General features: G+C 31.1%; 5 protein-coding genes across 5 annotated transcripts in view; 3 read left to right on the top strand and 2 right to left on the bottom strand.

Annotated features, from left to right (window-relative positions):
* The window catches only part of LOC109596030 (atypical protein kinase C-like), a 43,953-nt gene extending 33,365 nt beyond the window's left edge, over window positions 1-10,588 (bottom strand). The window contains exons 1-2 of the mRNA XM_049962032.1: window positions 10,240-10,588; window positions 9,853-10,138 (exon numbers count right to left, since the gene is read on the bottom strand). The gene's annotated coding sequence lies outside the window, so the exon portion shown is untranslated. The remainder of the gene's footprint in view (window positions 1-9,852; window positions 10,139-10,239) is intronic.
* An 887-nt stretch (window positions 10,589-11,475) lies between these two features.
* Window positions 11,476-12,214, top strand: LOC109596028 (uncharacterized). Its single transcript, XM_020011480.2, has 3 exons — window positions 11,476-11,647; window positions 11,700-11,881; window positions 11,940-12,214. Exons 1-3 carry the CDS (start codon window positions 11,557-11,559, stop codon window positions 12,117-12,119), a joined length of 453 nt encoding a protein of 150 aa, XP_019867039.1. The 5' UTR covers window positions 11,476-11,556; the 3' UTR covers window positions 12,120-12,214.
* A 376-nt stretch (window positions 12,215-12,590) lies between these two features.
* On the top strand, window positions 12,591-15,330 carry LOC109596020 (aquaporin-11). Its single transcript, XM_020011473.2, has 5 exons — window positions 12,591-12,797; window positions 13,297-13,487; window positions 14,405-14,679; window positions 14,909-15,047; window positions 15,099-15,330. Exons 1-5 carry the CDS (start codon window positions 12,733-12,735, stop codon window positions 15,293-15,295), a joined length of 867 nt encoding a protein of 288 aa, XP_019867032.1. The 5' UTR covers window positions 12,591-12,732; the 3' UTR covers window positions 15,296-15,330.
* A 2,748-nt stretch (window positions 15,331-18,078) lies between these two features.
* On the bottom strand, window positions 18,079-19,974 carry LOC109596023 (uncharacterized). Its single transcript, XM_049966253.1, has 5 exons — window positions 19,960-19,974; window positions 19,345-19,904; window positions 18,972-19,276; window positions 18,749-18,918; window positions 18,079-18,684 (listed from the first exon to the last, which is right to left on the bottom strand). The coding sequence occupies exons 2-5, from the start codon at window positions 19,862-19,864 to the stop codon at window positions 18,303-18,305; spliced, it is 1,377 nt and encodes a 458-aa protein (XP_049822210.1). The 5' UTR covers window positions 19,865-19,904; window positions 19,960-19,974; the 3' UTR covers window positions 18,079-18,302.
* A 141-nt stretch (window positions 19,975-20,115) lies between these two features.
* On the top strand, window positions 20,116-22,420 carry LOC109596022 (uncharacterized). The gene is made up of 4 exons (XM_049964713.1): window positions 20,116-20,693; window positions 20,766-21,070; window positions 21,127-21,293; window positions 21,344-22,420. The coding sequence occupies exons 1-4, from the start codon at window positions 20,210-20,212 to the stop codon at window positions 21,702-21,704; spliced, it is 1,317 nt and encodes a 438-aa protein (XP_049820670.1). The 5' UTR covers window positions 20,116-20,209; the 3' UTR covers window positions 21,705-22,420.
* Window positions 22,421-24,637: the final 2,217 nt, after the last annotated feature.

The raw sequence follows: 24,637 nt of genomic DNA, 5'->3' as shown, positions 1-24,637 counted from the left end.
CATTCAATTTTGTAATATTGCACAACAAACCACTCCAGTTATAAGTAATTCAAATATTCCAGATACTAATAAATGAAATATTGCTTGCAACGTATATAACAGCTGATTGAAGCAATTAATCCATCCCCAAAGCAAGGCGAACTTAACAGACAAGGCAACAGCGTGGCGAGAGGCCGGGCTGCCGTTGTAGCGCCCTCAGATCGATAAACCGGCCCGAAAATCCAAAGGTGGATCCAGGACCGGACCGGGTCGCTTTCCAGACGATCCCCGAGACTGTTTGGCACGTACACGTCGTTTTTTTTAGAGGAGTTTCGCCTGCCCATCTGGATTTCTGGATTAATCGGTAAAAATGGGCTGGGCGCGTGGTGAGATCAGGACCCGGGAGATTTATTAATTTTAGGTTAGACCGAGTTTTACTTGACTGATGCGCGATGTAAATGTTTTATGGGTTGGGAACAAGTACACACAGTGCAATATGATTTGCACATTTTGTTGCAATTATTAACAAATCTTCAAAAAGCATCTCTTAATATCTTCAGTCTTAAAAAATTTTATATAGGATGATTCAAAATTCGATGTATAGACATATATTTTAACAGTAAAAGTCAAAATAAAACTTTTTCCAAGAACATGAGTCGTACTCCCCGAATTCTAGCCATTCAAAGTAGTACTGAAAAATCGATTTTTTTGATATTGTAGCTAAAATTACGAATCAAATTTGAAAATTTGAATGTCCCCCCCTTTATTATTATTTTTTTTTCTTCAGAAATAATGTAAACTTAGTTTTGGGGGATTTAGGAGGGGTTATATACTTCTATTTGTCAAAATTTTATGTTTATGAGAAATTCTAAATTTACCTTGTTGGATATGAAAAAATCTAAAAAAAATTGGTATATTTTTTAATATCTAATCTTTTATGAAAAAATTGCAAAAAATATAAATATTTGCCACAAACTCTCCGAGCATTTTAGAACATTTTTGACATTATAAGTTAAGAAAAATGGAAGGTTGTAGTATCGCAGCAAGGAGAGGACATATATTATAATTATTAATATTTATTATAATTTTATTTTTTATTTATTAATAAATTGTTTAGTAGTTCATTATTTTGAAAATACTCCCCATTGCTTTTTAAGATTTTCTTCTTTGATATTAGTTGCATCAAAAAAATACAAAAGACAAAATTTTATATTTTTTATTTGAAAGTACGTGATCGTAAACCGTTTCTGTCCCTAGTTTTTACACACGCAAATAGTCCAAAGTTATTAAGGGTAATTAAGAAATTAGTGTTTTTAACAAAGTAATGAATGTAGGAGAAAAGTAACTGAATATAGACAATGCAATTTAGGTATTTCTGCTGGGAATTTTATTGTAATTTTATTTTTAGTTTAGTTCAGTATTTTGAAAATTCTCTTCTTTGCTTTTCACGATTTTCTTGTAAAAAAATAGTTGTATCAAAAATATACAAAAGAATGAATTTTAGACTTTTACATAAAATACAAGATGAAAATTAAAATTTCTCGTTGTAAAATTTTATTCAATGAAAGTATTTTAGATATGAGAATAATTAGAATATCTTTAAACACGAAGGCACCTAAATTTTCAAAAAATGTACTCCTTAATAGTAACTACAACATAACAGAACCGATTTTTCTGGTGTGACTGTAGTTCGAACGAGGTGCATTTTAGAACACATAGTTATAGGAAAAACAGTCTTACATACGTTGAGTTTGAATCACATTTTATAGATTTCTTCCAAATGGATCAAACACAAACAAATTTTAAAATAATAAAAAACTTCATTAGTCAATATAGGTTTAATTATTTTTGTTAGAAAGAAATATATTATTCTTTTCCGATATTAATTATTAGTCACTTTTAATAATATAATCGATGCCCCATAGAACTAATTAATAATTAATTAAGGCAGCTAGTAAACTTGTAGGTCAAAAATTAATTTTAGCACGAAATAATAAACCGAAATTATGCATTCAATGATTTACTCGGCATATCCAAACCATTTTGTTATATTTTTAATTCACTTATGCAGACTTGAAATTAACTTCAGTGCGCGTACACACAAGCCCGTCATTTGTATGCGGAGCCTTGTTCGGGAATAATTGAATATTTAAATTTCTACAGTTACTTCTTACATCCTCTTTGTAAAAAATATTTACCACTACAACATTTATAACGATATCGATTGCTTCATTCGAATCCGCACTTAAAAACGGGAGTTTTGAAAGGATGAACAGGTGTCGATCGGCTTCTATTTCGGTGTGCGATGTAACTGAAAACAGAAGGCCGAACAAACGAGGCCCGATAAACGGGGTGCAACACATGCACACAGCCCATAAATACGTCTTGGGTTCCCGATAAACACGGAACGCCGGGAACAATGGATGCTTCATGTGCCATCCACGTATTCACATCGGTCAACAAACAATTGCTAATCTTGGGAAATAAACGCGTACGTGTCATACATTGATTCGAGGTTAACGAAACAATCAACCATTTGGAAATGTTGATCAGGAAACAATAGTAATGTGATCCTTCGCCTCCATTGTTTGTGAATAACGCACATTGACAAAAATTTCAAGCTACTAAACCAAAACGTAGGACGGTTGGCGTAGAATTTCTCCAACTGGGTAAAATCTACCGGATTTTTGAGCAAAAATATACAACAAATGCTTATAACAACGTAGAACACAAACACGTTTATGATACTTGAGACCAGATAAAATAAAATAATTGTAAGCGACATATTTCGAACGAAGCACAAATTTGTAAAATAATTACATACCTACTGTAATAGGAAAATATATAAAGTATTTGTAAAAATTAGATTTTTATCCCCTAGGATTTTTCATATCCATGGCATTAAACAAATTCGCTGTGTTTACTCATCACTTCTTGATTAGATCTTTTTATCGGATACTTTTTTTGGCTTGAAAAGAAGTATGGAATATTATTTTATTTGCGGTCAATTCTACTTTAGTTCTTAAAATTTTCCGTCAGTTTCAACTTCATAATGCCCAAACACGTTTACTTTTTACTTCAATTTAGAAAAAGAGCAGTTGAAGTTTGTGAAGGTGGCCGAACGTAATGTGACGTGGCAGAAACATTACATATAACTCACAGTGCTGTTTCGAAGATTTTGTGCAAATTCCACACTCAAGGTGGTGTTAAAAATCGACGGAAAACTTCCAAGACAAATCACGGAAGAATTTCGATATAATTTTGAGTTGCAGTTAAAAAATCTGCCATTAAAGAAAAACAAAGCGTTCCGACTGGCATTTGCAAAATCCTACTAGTAATGGATTCAGGAAAAATGGATCACTGTCCTTTGGAGGGGCGAACGTAAATTTAATTTGTTTGGGTCGGATGGCAGAAAATTTGTGAGACAGTCAGTGGCGCAACGATACCATTATACGATTAAACCTGGTGGCAGAAGCATTATGGTTTGCGGATACTTTTCTCGATCCCAAGTTGCCCCTGTACATAGTGGAAAACGCCATGTTTCCATTTGCTTAGAAAGAAACGCCACTTCGTTGTATATTTCATCAAGACACACGTCTAATATTATTAAAGAGTGGTTTCTAATGAAAAACTTAACTCTGCTTGAATGATTATCTCAGTTCCCTGATCTAAATCTTACTGAGCATCTTTTGAAATATTAGGCAGAACAAAAAGCATCAAAAGCAAACCATACAGGAGCAGTAGAAACAAATTTCTGTTGACACATTGCAGAGATGTCTAAAAGATGCGAAGCAGACATAGAAGCCAAAGGTTATGCCACAAAACATTGAAATACCTAAGTTATTGTTAATTTTTTATGAATATTAATATTCCATACTTTTTTCGGGAAATTGATATTTTATTAGAAAAAAATAGTAAAAACATGCGAATATAATGATCAATGTGATTAATGAACCGATTTTGCAATAAATTAGATTTGTTCCGATTTGCAACAGACTACAGAAAACAGTAAGTAACATTTGTAACAAGTAAATATATATCCATACTTTTTTCCATCACGGTATGTATTTAGATTAGAATTAGTCATCGTTTACCTTAAATTTGATTGCACCTAGTCTATTGCTAAATTTAAAATAATCGATATACAAAAAATCGGTTAATAAATGTAAATGAAAGCAAATATGTATGTACACGGATGTGGTTAAAAAGAAGACATTTTTTATTTTTTTATTTATTTATAAAAATATTCTCTTAAAAAGTGTTTATTATAAAACATATTTAGTGTATTAACAAAACAAAAAACGTCAACAAGGTATTAAGTAACCAAAGTTTTTATAAAAAGAGTTTTTTTCTATTTAAAGTAAACCCTAGATATCAAGAAACTGTAAGTTATTTTTTCCTCTACGGATGAATGTAGTTTCAATACACTAAAATTTGTAAATTATCAATTTTATTATAAAAATAGTCTTTAAACAAAAATCTCTTTAAAAAAAATGTATTTATTATAAAAAATTTTAGATTAATTGTTAATAAATCAAGAAAAACTAATATACCAAATTTACCAACTGAAGTTAATATTTTTAAATTATTTGTCAAGGCACAAACAGGGTCGAAATTTAGTTGATAACTTTTATAATTACGTTTCATTTTAAAATAAAATTTTATTTTAAAGTTTTGTAATAAATTTATAAAATAACAAATAGTCTATACAATCCATCTATCTTAATGGCTTAATTAAAAGCCCAGTCACAATCTGCGCAATTTAAACTTAATAATAACTTTAGGATTGACCGGGCTGCGAACGGTACGATGTCCGTTCAACGTTAAATATCTTGTAGTACATTGTCGTGTCACGTAACTCGACGGAGATGGGATCTTACATTTGTAACAATTTGTAATCAGTATTCGATGTGACGTTTGGCTCGTAACGACAGAAACCTCGTCCTAATCCCTACCGTTCCGAAATTTAATCTCCACCTTTGTAACAGGAGGGAATTAACGTTGTCCCGGGAGATTCTTTTGCCGGAGCCGATTTTCAACGTAACTTATTGATGGGAACAATATATTTTTATCGTCCACGTGTGTAATTCACGGTTTTATTCCTTTTCTTTTATAATAAAGCTGTTGGAAGAACCAATTTTCCGTGTCTGACATCAAAACACGACCATAAATGGTTAATGCCCCAAAGTAGAAAATCCGGAGATCAGCCACTAATTAAGTTTATCGAGTGGTTCGCAAACATGTAAGCCGTAAAGCCCATAAAAGCCACAATAAATAAGATCATCCACGCTCCGCTAACTTTAAAGTCCATTTGCCAAAGTAAAAATCGTGGTTTACGCGGTGACAGTGAGAGGAAGTCTCCCGCACACCATAACGTTAGATGTGCGACCATCTGCAAATGCAATCGAGACATCCGTGGGGATTCGCGCGTACCACGATTTGCAAAAACGATAGTTGCCATAAAATTTGTTTAATAATAACAATATATGATGCTAAGGAATAGTTTGAAATGTAGACTTCCGCAGGTGAAACCACTGATGGTTTGCAGGTGGCGAATATACTTTTATACGTCTCCGATAAATTCCGAGGTCGATTTGAAGTTTACCAGGTCGAGATGTAATGACTTGACTATACTAATCACGTATGTGTCACACTATCAGATGTTTAGAGTTTAATTACGTTAACGAGTCATACTTAAATAATTTAGATAATTAGTGTAATTATGAAAACTAGAAAAAAACATGATAAAACCTAGAAGTTAGTTAGCTGGTTTGTAAGTTAATACAACTAGCATTTTAAGTTGAAATAATTCTCCATTTACTTATAAATTAAATATTTAGTTATCTTGACTAGTAATGCAAATTGTAAAACGTCGTAATAAATACTCTTTTTTACTTAATTTCTGAATTAGAAATCTGTTTTTTAATTACATTTTGACTAACCTACTGCTTCTTTAAGTCTGTCTATTATGTCACATTGTTGAATTCGTATATTTACATATACGGTATACGAATTCAATAACACGTCATGATATTTTCAAAATGGCACATGTTTAATAATGATAATATTACCTTAAAAAATTATTATTATGGTAAATAAATGGTATCTTATTTAAATCTAATGAAAACATTTGTGCGTCTAATTTTATTAATACATTATTATGTTATAATACAGTCGAACTTCGGTAACTTGAATTTTTGATAACTCGAAGCAAATTGTTTGGTAAAATCGGTCAGGTTAAAATATGTAATTTTTACTTGATAACTGGAACTTTGATTACTCGAATATTTTCAGAACTAGATATTTGGTGCAACGTTCGATAAGGCGAATTTTTGCTTTATAGCATGGTAATGCTAGGGTAGTTCAGTACTAGGCTTCGTGTGATCCTGTGGTATGCTGTTATAAGTAAACAAAACCCTGTCAGATTTTTTACGTTGGCTTTTGTTAACCTTGACATGTATGTTAAACGTAAAAATTTAAACTTATAAAAGAAATGGAAAATGGTTCGCGTAAGAAAGATGTAGCTGTGAGGTATGGTATTCCAGTAAATAGAATAGGCATTGTTTTAAAAAATAGGCAGTCAATTATTACTGTAATTGAACTTGATTGTTCGAAGAGAGTAAAAAATGAAAATATAAACAAAGCTTACTGGAACGGTTTAATCGTAGCTAATGAATCGTAGTAAATGATAATACAAAATCCTTTCGTCACATACAAAAAGCTGTTTTTTTGCATTAAAATAAAAACATTACATAATACACGATAATAATATCGATTGTATTATTAATTACATATTTATAGGTTTCAAAATATTATTTGTGATAAGTTGTGTACTCTACCAGTATCTTGTAATATCTAACTTAAATCATACTTTCATGATAAATACAAGTTTATAATTTTCTGTCTTGATAACTCGATTTTTTTTATCACAAATTATTGTTCGAGTTATCGACGTTAGACTGTACTTCATAAAAACCATGGCTCTTAGATATGTACTTAATCACGGTTTTATTGTTAAAATATTCAACTAACAAAAATGGAAAAATTATTATTTTGATGTATATCAATAATATATATAACTAGCGTTTACAAATTAATTTCAGAAACTTAAATATTATATGTGATTATTAACTAGAGTAATTAACAACTACAATAAACTTACATTTTCAATGTTAAACTTTCCATATTACTTTACCGTTAATACGTTGAGATAATATTAATAAATGAACTTCTAGAATATACTTGATATTTCATTAAGCGAAAATGATTATGAATTATTTATTAGTAGTTTGCTAAGTAAGCAAAGTACTAATTATTGACAATAAACGTGCTAACCTAACTAACATGAATCTCAGTCTAGAAATTTAAAACAAAAGTAAAAAGTATATGTGAGGTAAAATAAATAACTCATCAATTTCCAATCATGTTTCAAAAAAGCAAATGCTTGGTTACAAAGAAGTTTTCTCATACTAGATATGAAACTCATCAAACACATTCAATCATTTCATCACCGTTTGAATAAACGACGTTCTTGTTATATGATAAATTACTATTTGCTACTTTATATCAATGTAAACAATTGATTCTAAAAGAAATGTTTGCAACATACAATACTAAAACTTAAATAAAAATCAATATGTAAAAAAAGTGGTAAAAACAAAACGTTCAACACACAGATGGGGACTTAGCCGCGGGGATTAAATCCATTTTTGGGTATGTACCAGGTGTGCGCCATTCGTTTATTAATTGCCCGCGCATTTGGAATTGATACAATGCGCCAAATAAATTTTTGTGTTCGGTACACTGATTTATGTCTCGCATTTATTTAAATATCGGTGGCCAGTGTGATAAATTGGCTCGGTCAGAATTTGACGGTAATAATACTATTGTTCGGCAAAACTGGGGATCAATTGGCCCACAGCTGCGTGCACAGGGAGGTGCCTGGAATATCGCCATCAAAGTCTAATCAATTATTCAACCTGATCCGGGCAGTTTCTTGAACCACCACGAACTGCACCGAATGAGTTTCATAAATAATAAACGGTCCACCATTCTATCTTATAATCCTCGACGCGGAGGTGTACCTAACTTCTGTGGGGGTCCAGTCCCCCCCTCAGTCAGAACGGACTGATAGAGACTTCGCAAGAGCCCGGATAAAGGCGGACGAGCTGATGAATTTTAAAACTTATATGGAGTTTTATATGGCGTGAGAGAGGCCTTTGTGTATTTATTGCTGCCTTTCACAAAGATGTTGCGGTTTTTCTGTACGCAGAAATTAAAGGGACACGAGGCGTATTATAAATTGCGGACAGGTAATCTCAAACCCTGTGTACGTCGCAAAAGACATTACGCTGTCTGGTCGATAACTCATCTCCGAACCGATGTTTTATAGAGAATAAATGTTGTTTGATATTACATTGCATGATTAATATGGTTTATACGAGTATCATTTGTTCAGTCATGAACCAGGAATAATTGCTTATACATAAAACTACAAACGCACAGAATAAAACATACGAGTGGACAGTTATACATTTCGCAGAATTTCTTCAATTTTTTGTGCATCATTATCCGTAAATTTTACTACAAATTCATATTGAAATATAAATTTAATGTGAAATACGTCCCATACAATTCGTAACTGTAAATTCGTTTCGTTAAGACGACAGTAATAAAAACGAATATGTATTTTAAGATCGTTTCTTGTGAGAACTGACATAGTACGAATTTAATAAACACGTTTAAACGCATTATAAAATTGTCGTTAGCGTTTACATTTTATGGCGTGCTTCGCAAAATTAATCGCCTTATTTGTCAGTTCTATTAATAATTTTAACGCCTCGATTTTATTACCGATACTTAAATTACATTTGTAATTACTTCAATACTCGTCAAATTGAATTTCTAGGTCAGCAGCTAATACTTATTTTAACGTAATTTAACTACAATTATTATTATATATTGATGGATGCAGTGTTCATTGTGTTTCTCATATAATAAACATGTTTTATTGATACATAAATCATACTATTAGATTCAAATTTTATATATTATTAAATTAATTATAAGTCTGCCATTTAAGCAGAAAAATAATTTTTATGTGTTTCTTTAAAACCATTACTCTAAATTTTACACCATAAAAATAAAATTTAAAGTATTAATTTTCATTACTTTGATGTAAATTTCAGTTATTCAACATATACACTACACAAAATTTAAATGAACACATAATAATAAATATTAAACATAATAAATAATTTTCAAACAGAAATATTTCTAAAATAAAATAGTGTATAAACTAATTTTATTAACAAAAAAAGAAGAAAAAGAGATTTCTAAAATTAAATTGATGATTATTTAAACAAAAAATACTCTGTGAGTTACTCTGAAATTCATCATTTCACGAGAATGTTAACATTTTCAAATATCTAATCTTTTATTTTACTTACCAAGAGCAAACAAAAAATAATCGCAACACGGAACATCTCAAATAATCGCGAAAACGAAAATAGGTATCTCTTTAGTAATGATGAGAATTATCAAATAAATCTATTAAATTATTTGAATACATATATAAAACCCTGACTACAACTAGTCAGGAAATTTATTAATTTTGAAATAAACTCATAATACATTAAAAAAGCAAAGAATCATTTAGTCATGATTACTTTGGTTAAACACAGGCTATCGAAGCTGTATTGACCAAAATAATAGCATATAAAACTGTGGTAATGAAGTCATTCAATAGTTAGAGAAATTAATTTAGTAATTATATGATAGTTAGCATCAATAAGTTTCCATGACTACTTACTTCAGAGATAAATATAATTATGCTAATAATAATTCCCAATCACCAATTTTAACTGAACTCACCATGTATCGTCAATTCAGAGTCCCTGTTGACTTCATAGAGCCGAATGGCCTCATCAAGTTCTTTCTGTGAAGAAATGGTGCAAGGATCACCCTCCTCATCCACCCACTTCATTGTGAATATCTGATCCTGGGAAAACCGACAGATCTCCCGCATTTCCTGACACAATTGCTCCAGAGATATGTTTTGATCAATGTAGGTGATTAAAACTTCACCATTGTACGCGATTTTTGCGCGGATTTCGTTCGAATTCTCGGCTGGCATGTTCGTTTCGGATTTTTCGACGTCCTGAAACGAAAACGATTTACTCACTGTTATGGTATTTATGTAGGTATTAGTCATTTTTCAATGGGTAAGTTCAATAACATTTAATCGTGTTCGTTACTTACGGGTTGTATTTAGGACGATTAGTTAACAGGTTGGATCACATTCAAAGGGTTCAAATCAAAATATGGCGTTTACGAATTTAACTAACATTAATATGCACATAAAATCGGAAATACCGTTTATAACCTCCAATGAAGCTTTGTTAACAAACTAAACGTCACTTTCGGCGTGAATGCTGCGGGATTGGTGGCTTAACACTTGTTGATATGCAACCCCTATTGCGCTGTAGGTATGTACAATTATTTCCAGCATCGTAATTTTTTTCATTTGCTAACAAAATTCAAATTAATAATTAAAATAAAAAACAAAAATAATAAAAGTGAATTAGGTTTTTGTATATGCTTAATAGCAAAATATTTTGTAACATATTAACTTGATAATTTTAGTTTATGCTTGTTTATTTGGAATAATTATATTCATATTTAAATAAAAATGTAAATCTTAAATATTATTATATACAAAATCAACAATCAACAATTTATTCTTCTTGTATTATTATATACAAAATTTATCTTCACTCGACTGTTTATTCTCCTTCAAGATATATTTTTATTCATTCTAAACCTGTCGAGTACACAGTCACTATTCCTTATGTAGTGCTCTAGGAATATTGATGATGATTTGCTAGTTCTTAAAAATTAATCAGTGCTTTTAATAACAACTCCTACAGTATAGTAAGTAAATTTCAGTTTATTAAAATAATACTTATATAATATTAATAGGATTCTTAAACACTAAATGAATGAATAATTGAATAATATGCAGGTAAATATGCACTAACCCTGTTTGAGCCTAGATGTCGCTTTTCATTGTATCGCGGGAACGTAATCTGTAATAAAAACGTCCAAACACGCTTAAAAAACTGAAAAAAATCCTCGCACTGCATCTTCACAATCACGGAACAAATGGTGTAATAGAAATATGCTACTTGTTTCTGTGGAATTGATGTTATCAACTCACTCTATTTATCTGATATGTATATGTATAAAAAAAACTTATCTCGATCACTGTTTACAGACGATTTGCGTACGAAGTGATGATTTACTACTTTTGTGGTTAAGCAATACAATTTTAAATATTTGGTTAGATTATAATGCACTAATTTAACTAAACAAGATATAAATTAAATCGGTAATTAAAGACAAATTCATAACTGACCTAGTTAAGAATTTTATCAACAAATAATTGAAACTCGCAAATTTTTATCTAGTAGTTTTCGTCAATAAAAATCATGGTACCAGATATAATTTGACAACTGCAATACTATCAAAATCATTTTCGTGTTTACTTCAAAACTCCGTCTCCCTTAAATCACCAGTATGTCTCTGAACTCTGAAGATTTGAACTATGACTTCAACTACAACATGTTCTTGGCGAAAAATGCCATATCGAATCTGCCTAAATGCGAAGGTATCAATCATAATATATAAAAGCAATAATCAATTGTTGTATTTTTTTACAGACAGGCAAAAAGTCGTGCGATGGATGAGAAAACTGGCCTCCAGCAACAGAACCGTGCAAGAAATGAAGCTCCGCAACGATTTCATGTATTATTTGATCAGCAACATTCAGCGTGGTTTCCTGGAAGCTCCATTTACGGATCACCCTCCCACCAGTCCGTTGCCCAACATTTCCAACCTTTTGGTAAGTATAAAAATAATAAAAAATATTCCTAGCAATAAATTGGGCTTAAAAACTTTAGCCCGGCGTCGGAGTTGATGATCCAGACGTCACGTTTGACAACAAAGACGGAACCGGTGGAAAAATGCCCATGCTATATGAAAATTCACCAGACGGCGGAGCATTTTTGGCAGCTCAGCCAGTACCACGTTGCGGGGCTTTCTGTTACTTGGCGGTTGTGGCCAGAAACCCCAAAGAATAAATTTTGTCTAATAATATACTACAAAACACTATATGCTTTAACGTTCGGAGTACGAATAAATTGAACTTTTAAATAAAATATAACATTGCCATTTTTTTCATGATTCAATTTCTCATAGCTTTAAATTATTAACAATTAAAGATATGGCACCTATCAGTGTTTTAAGGTAAGTGTAATATTTTTACACGTTATATAATTTTAAACATATGGGATGTAGTCAAATTTGATAATTGGCCAACATACGTCAACAAATTTTATACAAAATAATTCAAATCATTATTTATAAATATATAATTATATTTTTCTGGATAACTGTAACTGTTGAACAGTATTTCTTTTCAATAGATTTGGAAGATTGTTAATTAATTGAGTAAAACAATCAGGATCTGCAGAAACATCTGCATTATTCAGTAGACAGATCGGCCCCTCCAGACGCTACGTTATTTTTAGCGCGTTCTCCCAGGAAGTCATTTGGCATGAGAATATATTTTCGATTTGTTCTCAGCTCTTATATCTCTCAGAGTCCAACATGTGTCGTCACTCATAGCTCGAAACGATAATAACGAACTAAATCTGTATAAAAAAGTATATGTTTAAATAATCGACAGTTAAGATGAGCGTCTCACTGCCAAGAAGAATATGGAGGGTGTTCAAGAGCCTCGGTGTCGTTGGATGGAGGTAAGTACATACAATTGTTAGAAATGTTCTATTCAAAGACAAAAATTTAATTCAATATAATCATTTCCTGATATTTTATTTAAAACAGCGATAAAGTTGTTTTTTCTGCTCTTATCTGAAAACGGTAATTTATCAAAATCGTTGAATAATCTGCATATTCTACGCAATTTACGTCATGAACTCTAGTTCATTATTTCAATTTTTAGTGTTACATGTAAAACGTAACAAAAATTGAAATACTTTCAATATTCATATGTATAAAAATACACAGAGTCCATAGCATAGTCATCCTTAATACAAGCTTGAAACATTGCCAGAACATCACAATTATGTAAATAAAATGAGATAATTTATAGGTAAATATTTTTCTACAGCTAAATTAACATTCTATGTGTTCTTGAACTAGTAATTTATACCTTTTGAAACAACATGTATCTTTAAATTCATCTCTCTAATTTAAACTTTTGAAAAATGCATTCATTCATGTAATTTGTTACAGCAAGAAAAAGAACATCTTAGGAGTGAACCCTATATTCATATCAACCGCATTTATTATCCTAACTCTGGGCTTGGCCAGTTTGCTCAGAAAAGCTGCAAAAAAATCATTGAGTGATAATCTCTTCAAAATACTGGTGCTGGAATTCATTGCCACATTAGAACTGTGCGCCTCTTGCTTCGAATTAATTATAGGTAATCTTTTTTGAGACGAATATGATGATTTAATTTATGTTAGTGTTCTAAGTGAACGATTTTTTAAGCTTTGCCGTAATTTTTGTTTGTTGCCTCCGCAGATTGCCCTTCTCTTCCATTGCTTGCAAGGGTGGCACCAACTAGTTCTGGGTTTTACAATACATAACTAACATACCACACTGTTAATTAAAGTAAATACACCGGTAAGTGACAAATTGGTTGTAATCTATTTTTTGATTGTCTGGCCATTCCAGACTAGACTTATCTGTGACGTTTGATAAGTTTAGAGTAAATGAGGGCCAAAATTATAGTTAAGAGTAAGGATCGTTCGACAATGTCAATTGTTGGATGATTAAGAAATTTAACTACAATATAAAAAAAATGTTTTAATTACATTTTATACACGTCGAAAGTATTTTCATCATTTTATTCATTGATTAAGATAATTATTATAGGTTTATACTCGATGAGGCTACTTTTGGTATACCACAAAATAATTCAGTCTAGCTGATTTTGATTAGTTTATTGCCTCCGCAGATTTCCATTTTACTGTACTGCTTTCACGTGTTACCAAAACATCATTTTAAGTTAAGATGCTTAACTGTAAACCATTCATATAACAAAAACCTTTTATCAAGGTAAGATATAGTTTATTTATTTAGTTATTATTAACTTTATATACAAACTTAGCCATTCAAGGTTATATTTATCAAAGCTTCTTGATAATTAGTAATTTTTAGATTAGATTAGCTACTAAAAGCTAAAGTTTCCCAAATATAATAATTATTAGATGATCAAGAAAGCTAACAACAGCATAAACTGACCACGTCAATATTAAGCACAAACAGTATTATTATATATATTATATAAATTGTCTGTATGTAACATATGATTATTTTATCTTATTCTTATTTCAGTTGCAGACAATTGGGGCATTGAAGCGTACGCTCTGTACCTCTTCCTATTGACCATTTGGTGGTCGAGTTGCTGGGAGGAATCATCAGCATGTCCCTATATGCCTTTAGAAGAATTATTGGAAGGCACTAAGAATTTTTCCACGGTGGGTTTGATAATTTTGTCTCAAGTACTTGGTGGATTGGTCACTTTCCGATATGTCCAATTATTTTGGGCTACAGAATTGGTGGAGACGCACAGAGGAAAGGCATTTGAAGATTGCGCTGCAGATTTACAGGTGAATTTTATGTTTATTGTTGGTGTTGTTGTTGGCTCTGTTGAGACTGGATTAGAACAAATATTGTCTAATCGCATAGCGAATGGGCCTAAATTAATGGTGTATCCGAAAACGTGACAAACAATTTTTGTCATGTAACGGAAAAACCAACATACACTTATTAATAATATTTTGATAATTAAGAATCAAATTGTTTTATTGGTTGTTGTTTATTTGACTATTTCTTTAGGTAGACATGTTGACTGGAGCAATAATAGAGGCAGTGGGAACAGCTATGTGTCGAATTACATCAAGAACTTTGAGCGAGGCCAATGCAAAGTTTATAGGAGTTCTCGACGCATTTTTTGCAACTATGATGGTCGTAATAGGTAAGGATAATTTTATCTTCCTTATATTATTTCTAAAACAATTATTTTCAGCTTTTAATTATTCTGGTGGTTATTTTAATCCGGCCTTGGCAACTTCTTTGAAACTAGGCTGCGAAGGCAACACGTTCGTAGAACACATGGTGGTATACTGGATTGGTGCCACTTTGGGATCAGTCATTTCCGTCCTTATGTTTAGAAATAAAACCTTGCAGAACTACTTTACGTCCATACCCGAAAAAATTGAATGATTATTTTGTGATAATAAACTTTATTTGTTATGTTATTAACGTATCTTATTTATGAACTTATTATCCACAATAATACTACTAGAACGACACAATTTTATTTATTACACATGCCATATTTGCAAAAATGTGCACAGTTAATTATCTATTCTACTATTTGCGTTTCAATTTATTTCTTTCATTAATTTTTGATTGACAACATTTGTAGCATATCCATTCGAATATAAAAGCCAATAATCCAAGTACATATCCAAAAATTAATATAGAAATTGGTCCTTGAATATTTTCAATTTGTAAAGAAGATACGTCAGATTTATGTTTTATTGAGTTCATCTTGTTAATTGCATCGATATATACTTTGTAGTACTTTACGAGAATTCCTGACATTTTTAATCGTTCTATAATACGATTAAATTGTTGTATTAATGGAAAACCTTTCTGAAGAATAAAATTCAACGGATATTGCAAAAGTACCTTAGGCAATATGTATATCTTAGGAAGACCTCTATAGTCCACTAATATGTTATCCTTTTGAACTAGGGTATATTGCACGAATAATTGACTGAATATTGAACAGGTATCTCTATCAACAGCGACAGATTTTAACCAATGAACTGCAGAATCATTTTCAATTTGAAATCTTTCGTAAATTATATTTGAATCAGTATCAGACGCATTTTCAAAGTATTCCCTATAATTTTCCAAGCCTCCAATATCTAATCTTGATTCTATTACGTCACTCACTGTTTTTATTTGAAATTCACGCACAGGATTTTTCAAATAAAATACTAATGCAGAAGTGTACATAGTACCTATAAAAATATTAAGTATTGCAAGACCCATAAAAAATATTCTAACAATATATTTGTCAGGAAAAACCGCAGGAACCGCTATGAAAATTCTATATGCGGAAAACATGCTACTTCCAAACGTATTATAACTCTGATTTTCTTTAGTAAATTTTGAGAAAATATAAAAGATAAACCCCGTTATCAGGAAACTAGCAAGAAACCAACACCAAAGCTCCATGGGAAATATTAAAAACAACGTTCTCCACTTAGGAACAAACTCTGCAATAGGAGCAATCCATACTAAATGCTCAGAACCATGTTGACTGGTGAAGTCAAAATCTTTCAGATACTTGTAGTCAATTCCTAAATTGCCCACTCCTAATGCAAACTCCCCTCTGGAAATGTTTCCCAAAGCACCAGTCCAAGATTCATTTTCAAACTCTCCCCATCCAGCAGCTTCTTTATTAACAGTCACCTTAAAATGGAGGCCAAGTAAGTCGCCAATTTGTTTCAAGATCTCTATTTCAACACCGTTGTCAGAATCGATAACATACGGTGCGTAAGGCATTCCTAAAACTCTGATTGAACAATTATCGAACAATTTTTTAGACGGTATTGTGAAATAGTGATGTGTATTATTTACCATTATACCTAAAAGTTAAAAATTCCATGAACCAGCCGTTTAACTTACAGTTACATCTTACCGTTTTGGCATTCATCAAGGATGGTGTAACTCAAAATTGACATGCATTCATCTGGGTATTCAACATTGTACTTCAATTTGTATAATTTAAATAGTGTAATACTTTGAGGTATCAACATAATTACTTCAAAGATGAGGTTGGACATAAGTAATTCAAATATTTTTTTCATAACATTGATGGAACTTCCTGTTATTTTTGCGAAGAAGATAAGATATTGAGCATGAGAGTTGTAAGTACTTATACTTTTTAGGGCTTTGAATTTTTTCTCGAATGACTTATATGAGTCTATAACTATAACGTAAAAGTTCGATTCGGGTTTTGGTACGAACGAACTCTTAAATATTGGTGTCACACCTTCTCCCACCGGACAATTTTCACAAGCAGAAAAGCTTTCAAAACTTGTACGTTTGTTATTTATTACTTCAATTTGAAATTGTATTAAATTGTTGACTTTCTTTAACACACCTAAACGTAAAATAATGAAACAATGTAAATATTTTTATTAAATTAATTTATTAAATAATATATTACTTTACCTTCTTGTATTTCGTAAGCTGGAGAACTTAAGTTAGGTGAAACCATGATAGTTAGTAATAGTGTATGCGTTGCATTTCCATCAGTGTTTGTCGAATGAAAATGATCTCGAACTATATTTTCTAGACATAATATAGACAAATTCCTGAAAGTCGGACCCTTTGGATTATATAAATGACCATTGGTGGTTAACTGCAAATAGCTAAACGAAAAAATCCAACAGAATATCATTTTCATAAAATGATAAATAAACAAGTTTTGTTGCGTCTTTCGATAATATTGTTGCGTGTCGGAGATTTGATAGCGATAGAAGAACATGTATAATGTTTTAAAATATGTCGACACGGATTATGGAACTTTTTTAATTTACTATATTTTAATCTTAACAAACAAAAACTTTTATTGATATTTCATTAAATATGCAATAAAAGAGAATAAATAAATGAAATGTACAAATATGCAGTAATATATGTATCCACTTGGTGTTCCAACTAAATTTAAAATATATTATTATTATTTATAATTGAAGGCATACAAACGTGTTTCAAATTGTAATGCAAAATGACAATATTTGCGACACAAAATGATGAAATATATTTTTGAATTGAAACATTATTGTTTTAAGACATATTTCATTGATTTATTGCCAATAAAATATCCAATTGTGTATTAGGTTAAATCTTCAATTGACAACTCCAACTGTTTAAAAATAGGAAGCGGAATTATATTTTTGAAAGAAATAAACTTGTATATGCATATATGTATATTCACATATAAATGTTTATTGAATGAAAATTTAATATTTTTCAAAAATAAAATCAAACACATAAACATTGTGTTTCAACTAAACAGTGTGATGTACATAAACATAAAAATCACTTAATATTACAATGTTGATTGTTTCAGAATAAAAATTGTACACCAATTATCAGTATAATTTTGTGCAAATAATTATAATGAAAAATAAAGCACCGTTGAATTTTAAATTCCGTTATTTTGCGATATCTGCGAGTCGTCTTGTGTAGTCTCATTTGTATCAGCTTTACAAATATGCTTCCACCTGTTTCTGGCTAGACTAACAACATCAAACTGTACAGCACATTTGCTGCAGACCATTGACGGTTCTGGTGAATGTTTCTGGTATAAATGATCCATTAAAGTTTTTTTACTTAAAAACCTGACTCGACAATAAGTACAGTTATATTCCATCGTAGGTCTAAGGAAAGGCATAGATGGATTGTTTAATGTCCTAAATTGAGATACACCTGTTGTTTCGTCAGTCACAACGCCGTAGAAACGAACTAAACTCAGTTCAACTTTTGGTGTTAAATATTCAAACAAACAGACTGTAGGCTCATTGTTTCTGTAAGAGACAATTGTACAATTCAAATTATTTAACTTTTAGAATGTTTTGAAAATTTACTCACTCTACTCTCATCTTTTTACTTCTGCTGTATAAAAATCCGCTTATATTGAAAAGAACTGATGTGTTTGATGCAAATGATTGGTTGATGTTTATTTCTTCAATGTCCATACAGAATTGTGCTAAAAACTCTTCACAATCTGACATATTTTCACTAAGTGTTGGATTTTGTGTCTGTAAAGAATGATATTAACAATATGATTAATCAATGTTTTCTTGTGTTCTACCTCTATAACATGTCTTTTGTATGATTCTACATACTTCCTGCAGTATTCCTTCAAGAGATTCACAGTGTATGCTTTTCTTTGTCTTTTCTCATCAATATAGTCTACCTCTTCAATAAAATCAGATTTCATTGTGTGCCTAATTGATGCAGGTAGTGATATATATCGTACATATTGGTGTTTATTACTCCTTCTTATTTCTATTTCTGAAGTTGAAAACTTAACAGAAATATGAGGCCAATTGAACATTATTTTGACATCTAGGTTGGACCAACCTTGTTGTTGATGATATTTTAAAACAAGTTTTTCTGTAAAAGAAAAAATCATTTACACAACGCTACATACATTTTGTAACATTGGTATAATTATCAATTACCATCGGGGCCATCACTAAATAGCAATCTGGAAATGCAATCTGCTGGTGTGTTAACAACAATAGTATATGGAGAAAAATCCTTAATTTGACATTCAGTTTGTGTGAAAGAATCAGATGTTGGTTTGTCTGCTTTATTGGCTTTGTCATCATTAAGATATTGATTTAAAGCCTTTTTGAAGTCATTCTTGATTATATAGTTAATTTTATATGTGAGGTAATTCTTGAACACATCAAGTGATTTATTAAATTCTAAGTTGTTCGATTTATATTTGAGAATTTTTTGCCAACCTGGCCAGATCGTCATGTGGTGCATCAACATGTAAGGTAGAATTGATTTTAATCTGTGATCTCCGTATGTTATAGGTGTGTTGCACAGTTGAATTATTATTTTGTATGCTGTGCCTGCAGATATTGTAACTGGTTTCTTTGCGAGTATCGCTCTGAAGCACTCCTCAAGATTGTATACCTCAATATTTTTTGTATAACACTTTAATTGTGTTTCGTCTTTTGTTGACTCCATATCTTTCACAGTTTGTTGGTGTTCTAAGTTTATTATAGATCTAAAAAAGTATTAGAATAACTGGAAATGTAAATCATATTTTTTAAACACTAAACAAAAATATTGCTTGAGTGATTGAAGTTGTTGAATCTAAATTTAGGTTATATTTGACGCCAACCAAATAAAAATAAACAAAGTGGTTTTTGAGAATGGGATGAATGTTGGCAACACTGCGATTCTTAACCTACAATTAGAACTGATGAACAAACATGATAAATTTAAATCATAACAAAAACAGCTAAGCTAAAATCATACAATACCATATTATATGGTTGATATGTAGGTGCAACTAGTGCCAGTTGTAAAATGGACACAGGCGTCCAAAGTATAGAAATTAATGAAGATGAAATCACTTTGAGAAAATGTTTTTCTGATATTATACAAAGGAAGGAAATTAGCTTAGATGAACAAGTAATTATCAGAATTATTAAAAAAGATCTATTAATAGACTATGATCGTTGTCAGCAAAGTTTAAAACCATTTTTAATTAAATTATTTCTTGTGTGCATCAATTCATGGCCAGGTTGGAGAAAAGGCAGAGAGTACTTTTCAGGTAAATTATCTGAAAATGAGTGGTTTGACAAATTGAAACAATTCTTAACTTTGAAACTGTATACTGGCAAATCTGAATATCAGACTGTGATAGATGCAATACAGAAGGAAAAATGTCAAGAGACTTCCAAACGTAGTACACAAACACATTATACAACTGCTCCTTTCATTATAAATATTACTTGTAACCCTGCCATGATAAGCAGCATAACATTTACAGATTCTCTAACTAGTCCAGGTAATTATTTTCTATAATCATATAATATATTTTTACTATAAATATAAAACATTTTTTTATTCCTTATTTCAGACAATGTCTTTATAAGTTGTAATGATCGTCAACGTAGACCTAACAAAAGACTTAATAGGATAGACAACTGGCCATATGTAGAAGTGATATTTGAATCTCCAGAACTAATGTTTACTAGAAAAAACGTGACTGAATATAAACGATATTTGGGTTTAACTACAACTTTTATGAAACATGAAAAACCTGAATTTTTAGACAGTGTTGAATTAATTAAACCACAGTTGACAAGGGATATTTATACTTTGCGATACATTGAAGCTTATTGTATAAAATATGTTGACACATTGACTCATTATGTGTCTAGTGTAGGTATAAAATGTAATAATTTTAAATTTAAAACAAGAAAAGATTACAATTTCAGTATGGTATTGGAAATGAGTTCTTAAAGGACATTAAAGTTATATTGAATGAGTTTTTACTCGATATCGCTGATATAAACATAAATGGGACCATGGCTACAAATACTGTGATTACTTTCAATATTGGCAAACACAGTTACGTAAGAGTGAAAAATTTGACCAATTCAAAGTAAGTTTATACATATGTATTTATATGTAAATAACCTATTTTTTCATCAGCGGGACACAAACGAAAACGGACATTGGATTTTGTGAATGGATAATCCCAAAGACAGAAATGGGCCTCGTTTACTTCACCGCGCTCCAGGACAAAACACGCCCCAACATTTCATTCACTTATCTCAACTCATTGATTGACCATAAAATTCCAAAGAGTCAAATGGATAAAATATTTCCTGTTATTAAATATCGATGTAGCTGCTGCGACATCAAATTATCGTCAGGAGCCGAGATGTACAGACATTTTAAGGAAATACACATTGTCGAAGAGAACATATTTTGTTACACTTGCAAGACGCCGTTCTCTCTTGTCGATTTGTGTGAGTCACGATGGAATCACAACTGTAAAATTTCTGTTTAAATAAGACATTATAAAATTTATATTTTTTATATTTCTTTGTATTACTCAAATCACATTGTGAATGATTGTATCTAAAACATTCCGTCTTGTGGCCATTGTCTTTACTATTGATAAAACATTTATGCATAAATGTGACATAAATGTGTTCTCAAATTGATATTGTTATATATTCTTTATACATTAATAATACACCAATGAATTTAGTTGTATTTGTAATTACATTAATTTCTAAAATTATTTATATAAAATGACTGAGCGTTTAAAAGTCCATTTTCTCAAGTAGTAAAAAATATATTAAAAACGAAACGTTGTTACTCGAATTTCTGTTTGGTTTGACCTTGTTATATAATCATCGTTTAACTAAATAAACAATTGCTTAGTTATGAAGTTAGTCGATAATTTGGAATTATGTATAAGTACAAATTAATATTTTTTATATCTCCTATACATATACTACTGACAGAATTATGTGATTGTGTTTGTTTTTGTGTCGACTTTTTTGTAAAATACGCCTAACTTCAAGATAGCATTGGATGTTTTGTTAGAATTAAAACTATTCCCGTAATTGACTACTGGCAGAATAAAAGATATTTGGTGTTAAAAAAAGATTTCAACCAAAACGTTCTTTTTATCTTCATTTTATAATGTTTGTTTATCTTCATTTTATAATGTTTATCTTCATTTTAGTTTTAATTGAATAAAGTTTCATATTTTTATTTCAATTTATTTTTTATGCATATAGAATAATTTAAATATAAATAGACATTAAACATTAAAAATGTGAGACAATAAAAAACAATTTATTTAAAAAAAATATAAATAGAAGTTTTAAACTAGATATAAATTAGGCCCCATAAATCGTTTTTAGTATAAAAAGACCTTTGTCTAAAACCATCAACTCGTAACTTTGATTTGCGTTTTATCTGTCGTTTCGACAAAATAAAACCGACATCCATTTTCAACAGCGAAACACGGAAAAGCACCTAAAAACTTGCTTTTTACAATGACTGTCCGGTAGAAAGAAGGCGGTTCGTTCGGGGTTACTTATTCACAGGTGACTGGATCGCGCTTGTAAATAATTTATCAAGTCTCCGTCCGTGAAAAATAGGAAATAAATAACGTCGGAGGGTCGACACACGGTCACAATTGAGAAACAAGTGCGAAACGGACTGTTGATTTACAATTTTCAATTCCTGTACGAATAGCTTCTGGGTCTCACAACCAATAAATTGTTTGTTGGATTTTCGTAATTGTATTCGCTTTATAACATATTTAGAATTTTTCCTTGGGTGAATAACCAGTTATTTACGCGATTTTGTGATTTTAGCCGTGTGTTCAACGCTAAAACAAATATGAAAAACGGATGAAGTGTATTGTTTTCAGGAGTTTTATTGTCTGCAATAAATTAGCTGACAACGATTCTGTGTTAACAATCGATCGATGTCCAAAGTGGTTCATAGTGCGATCGCGGCGTGAAGGGTACATCAAAACCCCGTGTGTGCGTTCGGTATTAATCCGCAGGCCTATCAAGTTATAATGTTCATTTCAGATGTCATGCAGTAAAACGACTGTCAGCAGCAGACCTTTATACACGGCCACCTGATAAATGATGATTGTTTCTGTTTAATTTACTAGCCCGGCAACATGTTAGTATCTGGACAGTGTCGTGTCCTGCGACGTCCGACTATTAACTCTGCAACATGGAAAATTGCATAATGCTGCGTGAAATCTGCTGTGATTGATTACGAACTATGTTGAATTTAATTTAATGGTACAGTGGAAAAGAAGCGGAAGAAACTGCATAAAAATGAAAAACAACACATTTACAAATTTATTTGAAATTTAATATTTATGCCATCGTGTATTACATTTCCATTTTCAACAAATTTTTACGCACGAATGAACCATAATTTTAAAATAACAGAAAAATATTCAGTTTAATTCTGATTGAAAAAATCAATCAATGGGAGATAATATATAGAGCAAAATTATATTAATTTATTTAATTTTATTAACGAATATGTAAAAGTAATTTTTGTTAACACAGCATAAATTTGTGTCTTATATTTGTAATAGATAGAGTAATGAAAAGCTGTTCGAAATAAAACAAATAACAAATGCACTTCGCTCATCCCTTTTGGCATCAGTACGTGATTACGGTTGTAAATTTATTTATGAAATGAAATTCAATCGCAATTTAGCAGAGACGAAGCTTATTTCCTGCAAACTCATCTAAAAGCAATAAAAACGCGAATTACTACCGAAACTTTTCGGTTCTCAGTATCCGTCCATAAACTATGCAGAAATAAGTGATTCTTGTGCTTCCCTCCCGTTGCCAATTTTTACCCCACTTCCTGACAAACTCTTGCGTAATTGCATTTGTTTTATTGCCGCAATCGCTTTAAGAGGGCAACTTTCTCGCCGTTTGAGTAAATACGCAGTGCGATCCTGAAAATTACTCTTCGCAAGTTTTAAGTGGTCCGTTACTGCTCCTTGTTAATTTAAAGTGGTGGCCGGTGTTATCATCGCCGTTTTTGAAACTTCCAGGTGTTTCGCATCTACCGATGATCATTAAACCGACAAAAATTTTATTATTCGAACTGTTTAAATAAGTTGTTTATATTAAATTGTTTGAGATTCTGATGGGTAATTAAGAAGTTGATGGATTTCGTCACTTTAGAGGTTTTAAGGGATGAAAGAACAAATTAAAATGAGGCACGAGTCAATCAGAAAGTTCTTTATCCCCGACATTTGTCTCCTCGGGCTAAAGTCAGCGCAAGGAAAATGATTTATTTTCCTTATATAGGCCGGCGCAATTTAAAACTTCCCCAAAAGTTATAATCCCTCAATATTCGTATTGTAACTTTTGATACTTGCGAAATTTGACTTGTGTGAAAGGCACTCCGCGAACGAGTTGGACGACTTTTCAGAAC

Source organism: Aethina tumida, chromosome 1, assembly GCF_024364675.1.
Source record: "Aethina tumida isolate Nest 87 chromosome 1, icAetTumi1.1, whole genome shotgun sequence".
In the NCBI taxonomy this organism is placed as follows: Eukaryota; Metazoa; Arthropoda; class Insecta; order Coleoptera; family Nitidulidae; genus Aethina; species Aethina tumida.
The sequence above is the reverse complement of the archived record's forward strand: the minus strand, read 5'-3'. Positions and strand labels throughout refer to the sequence as shown.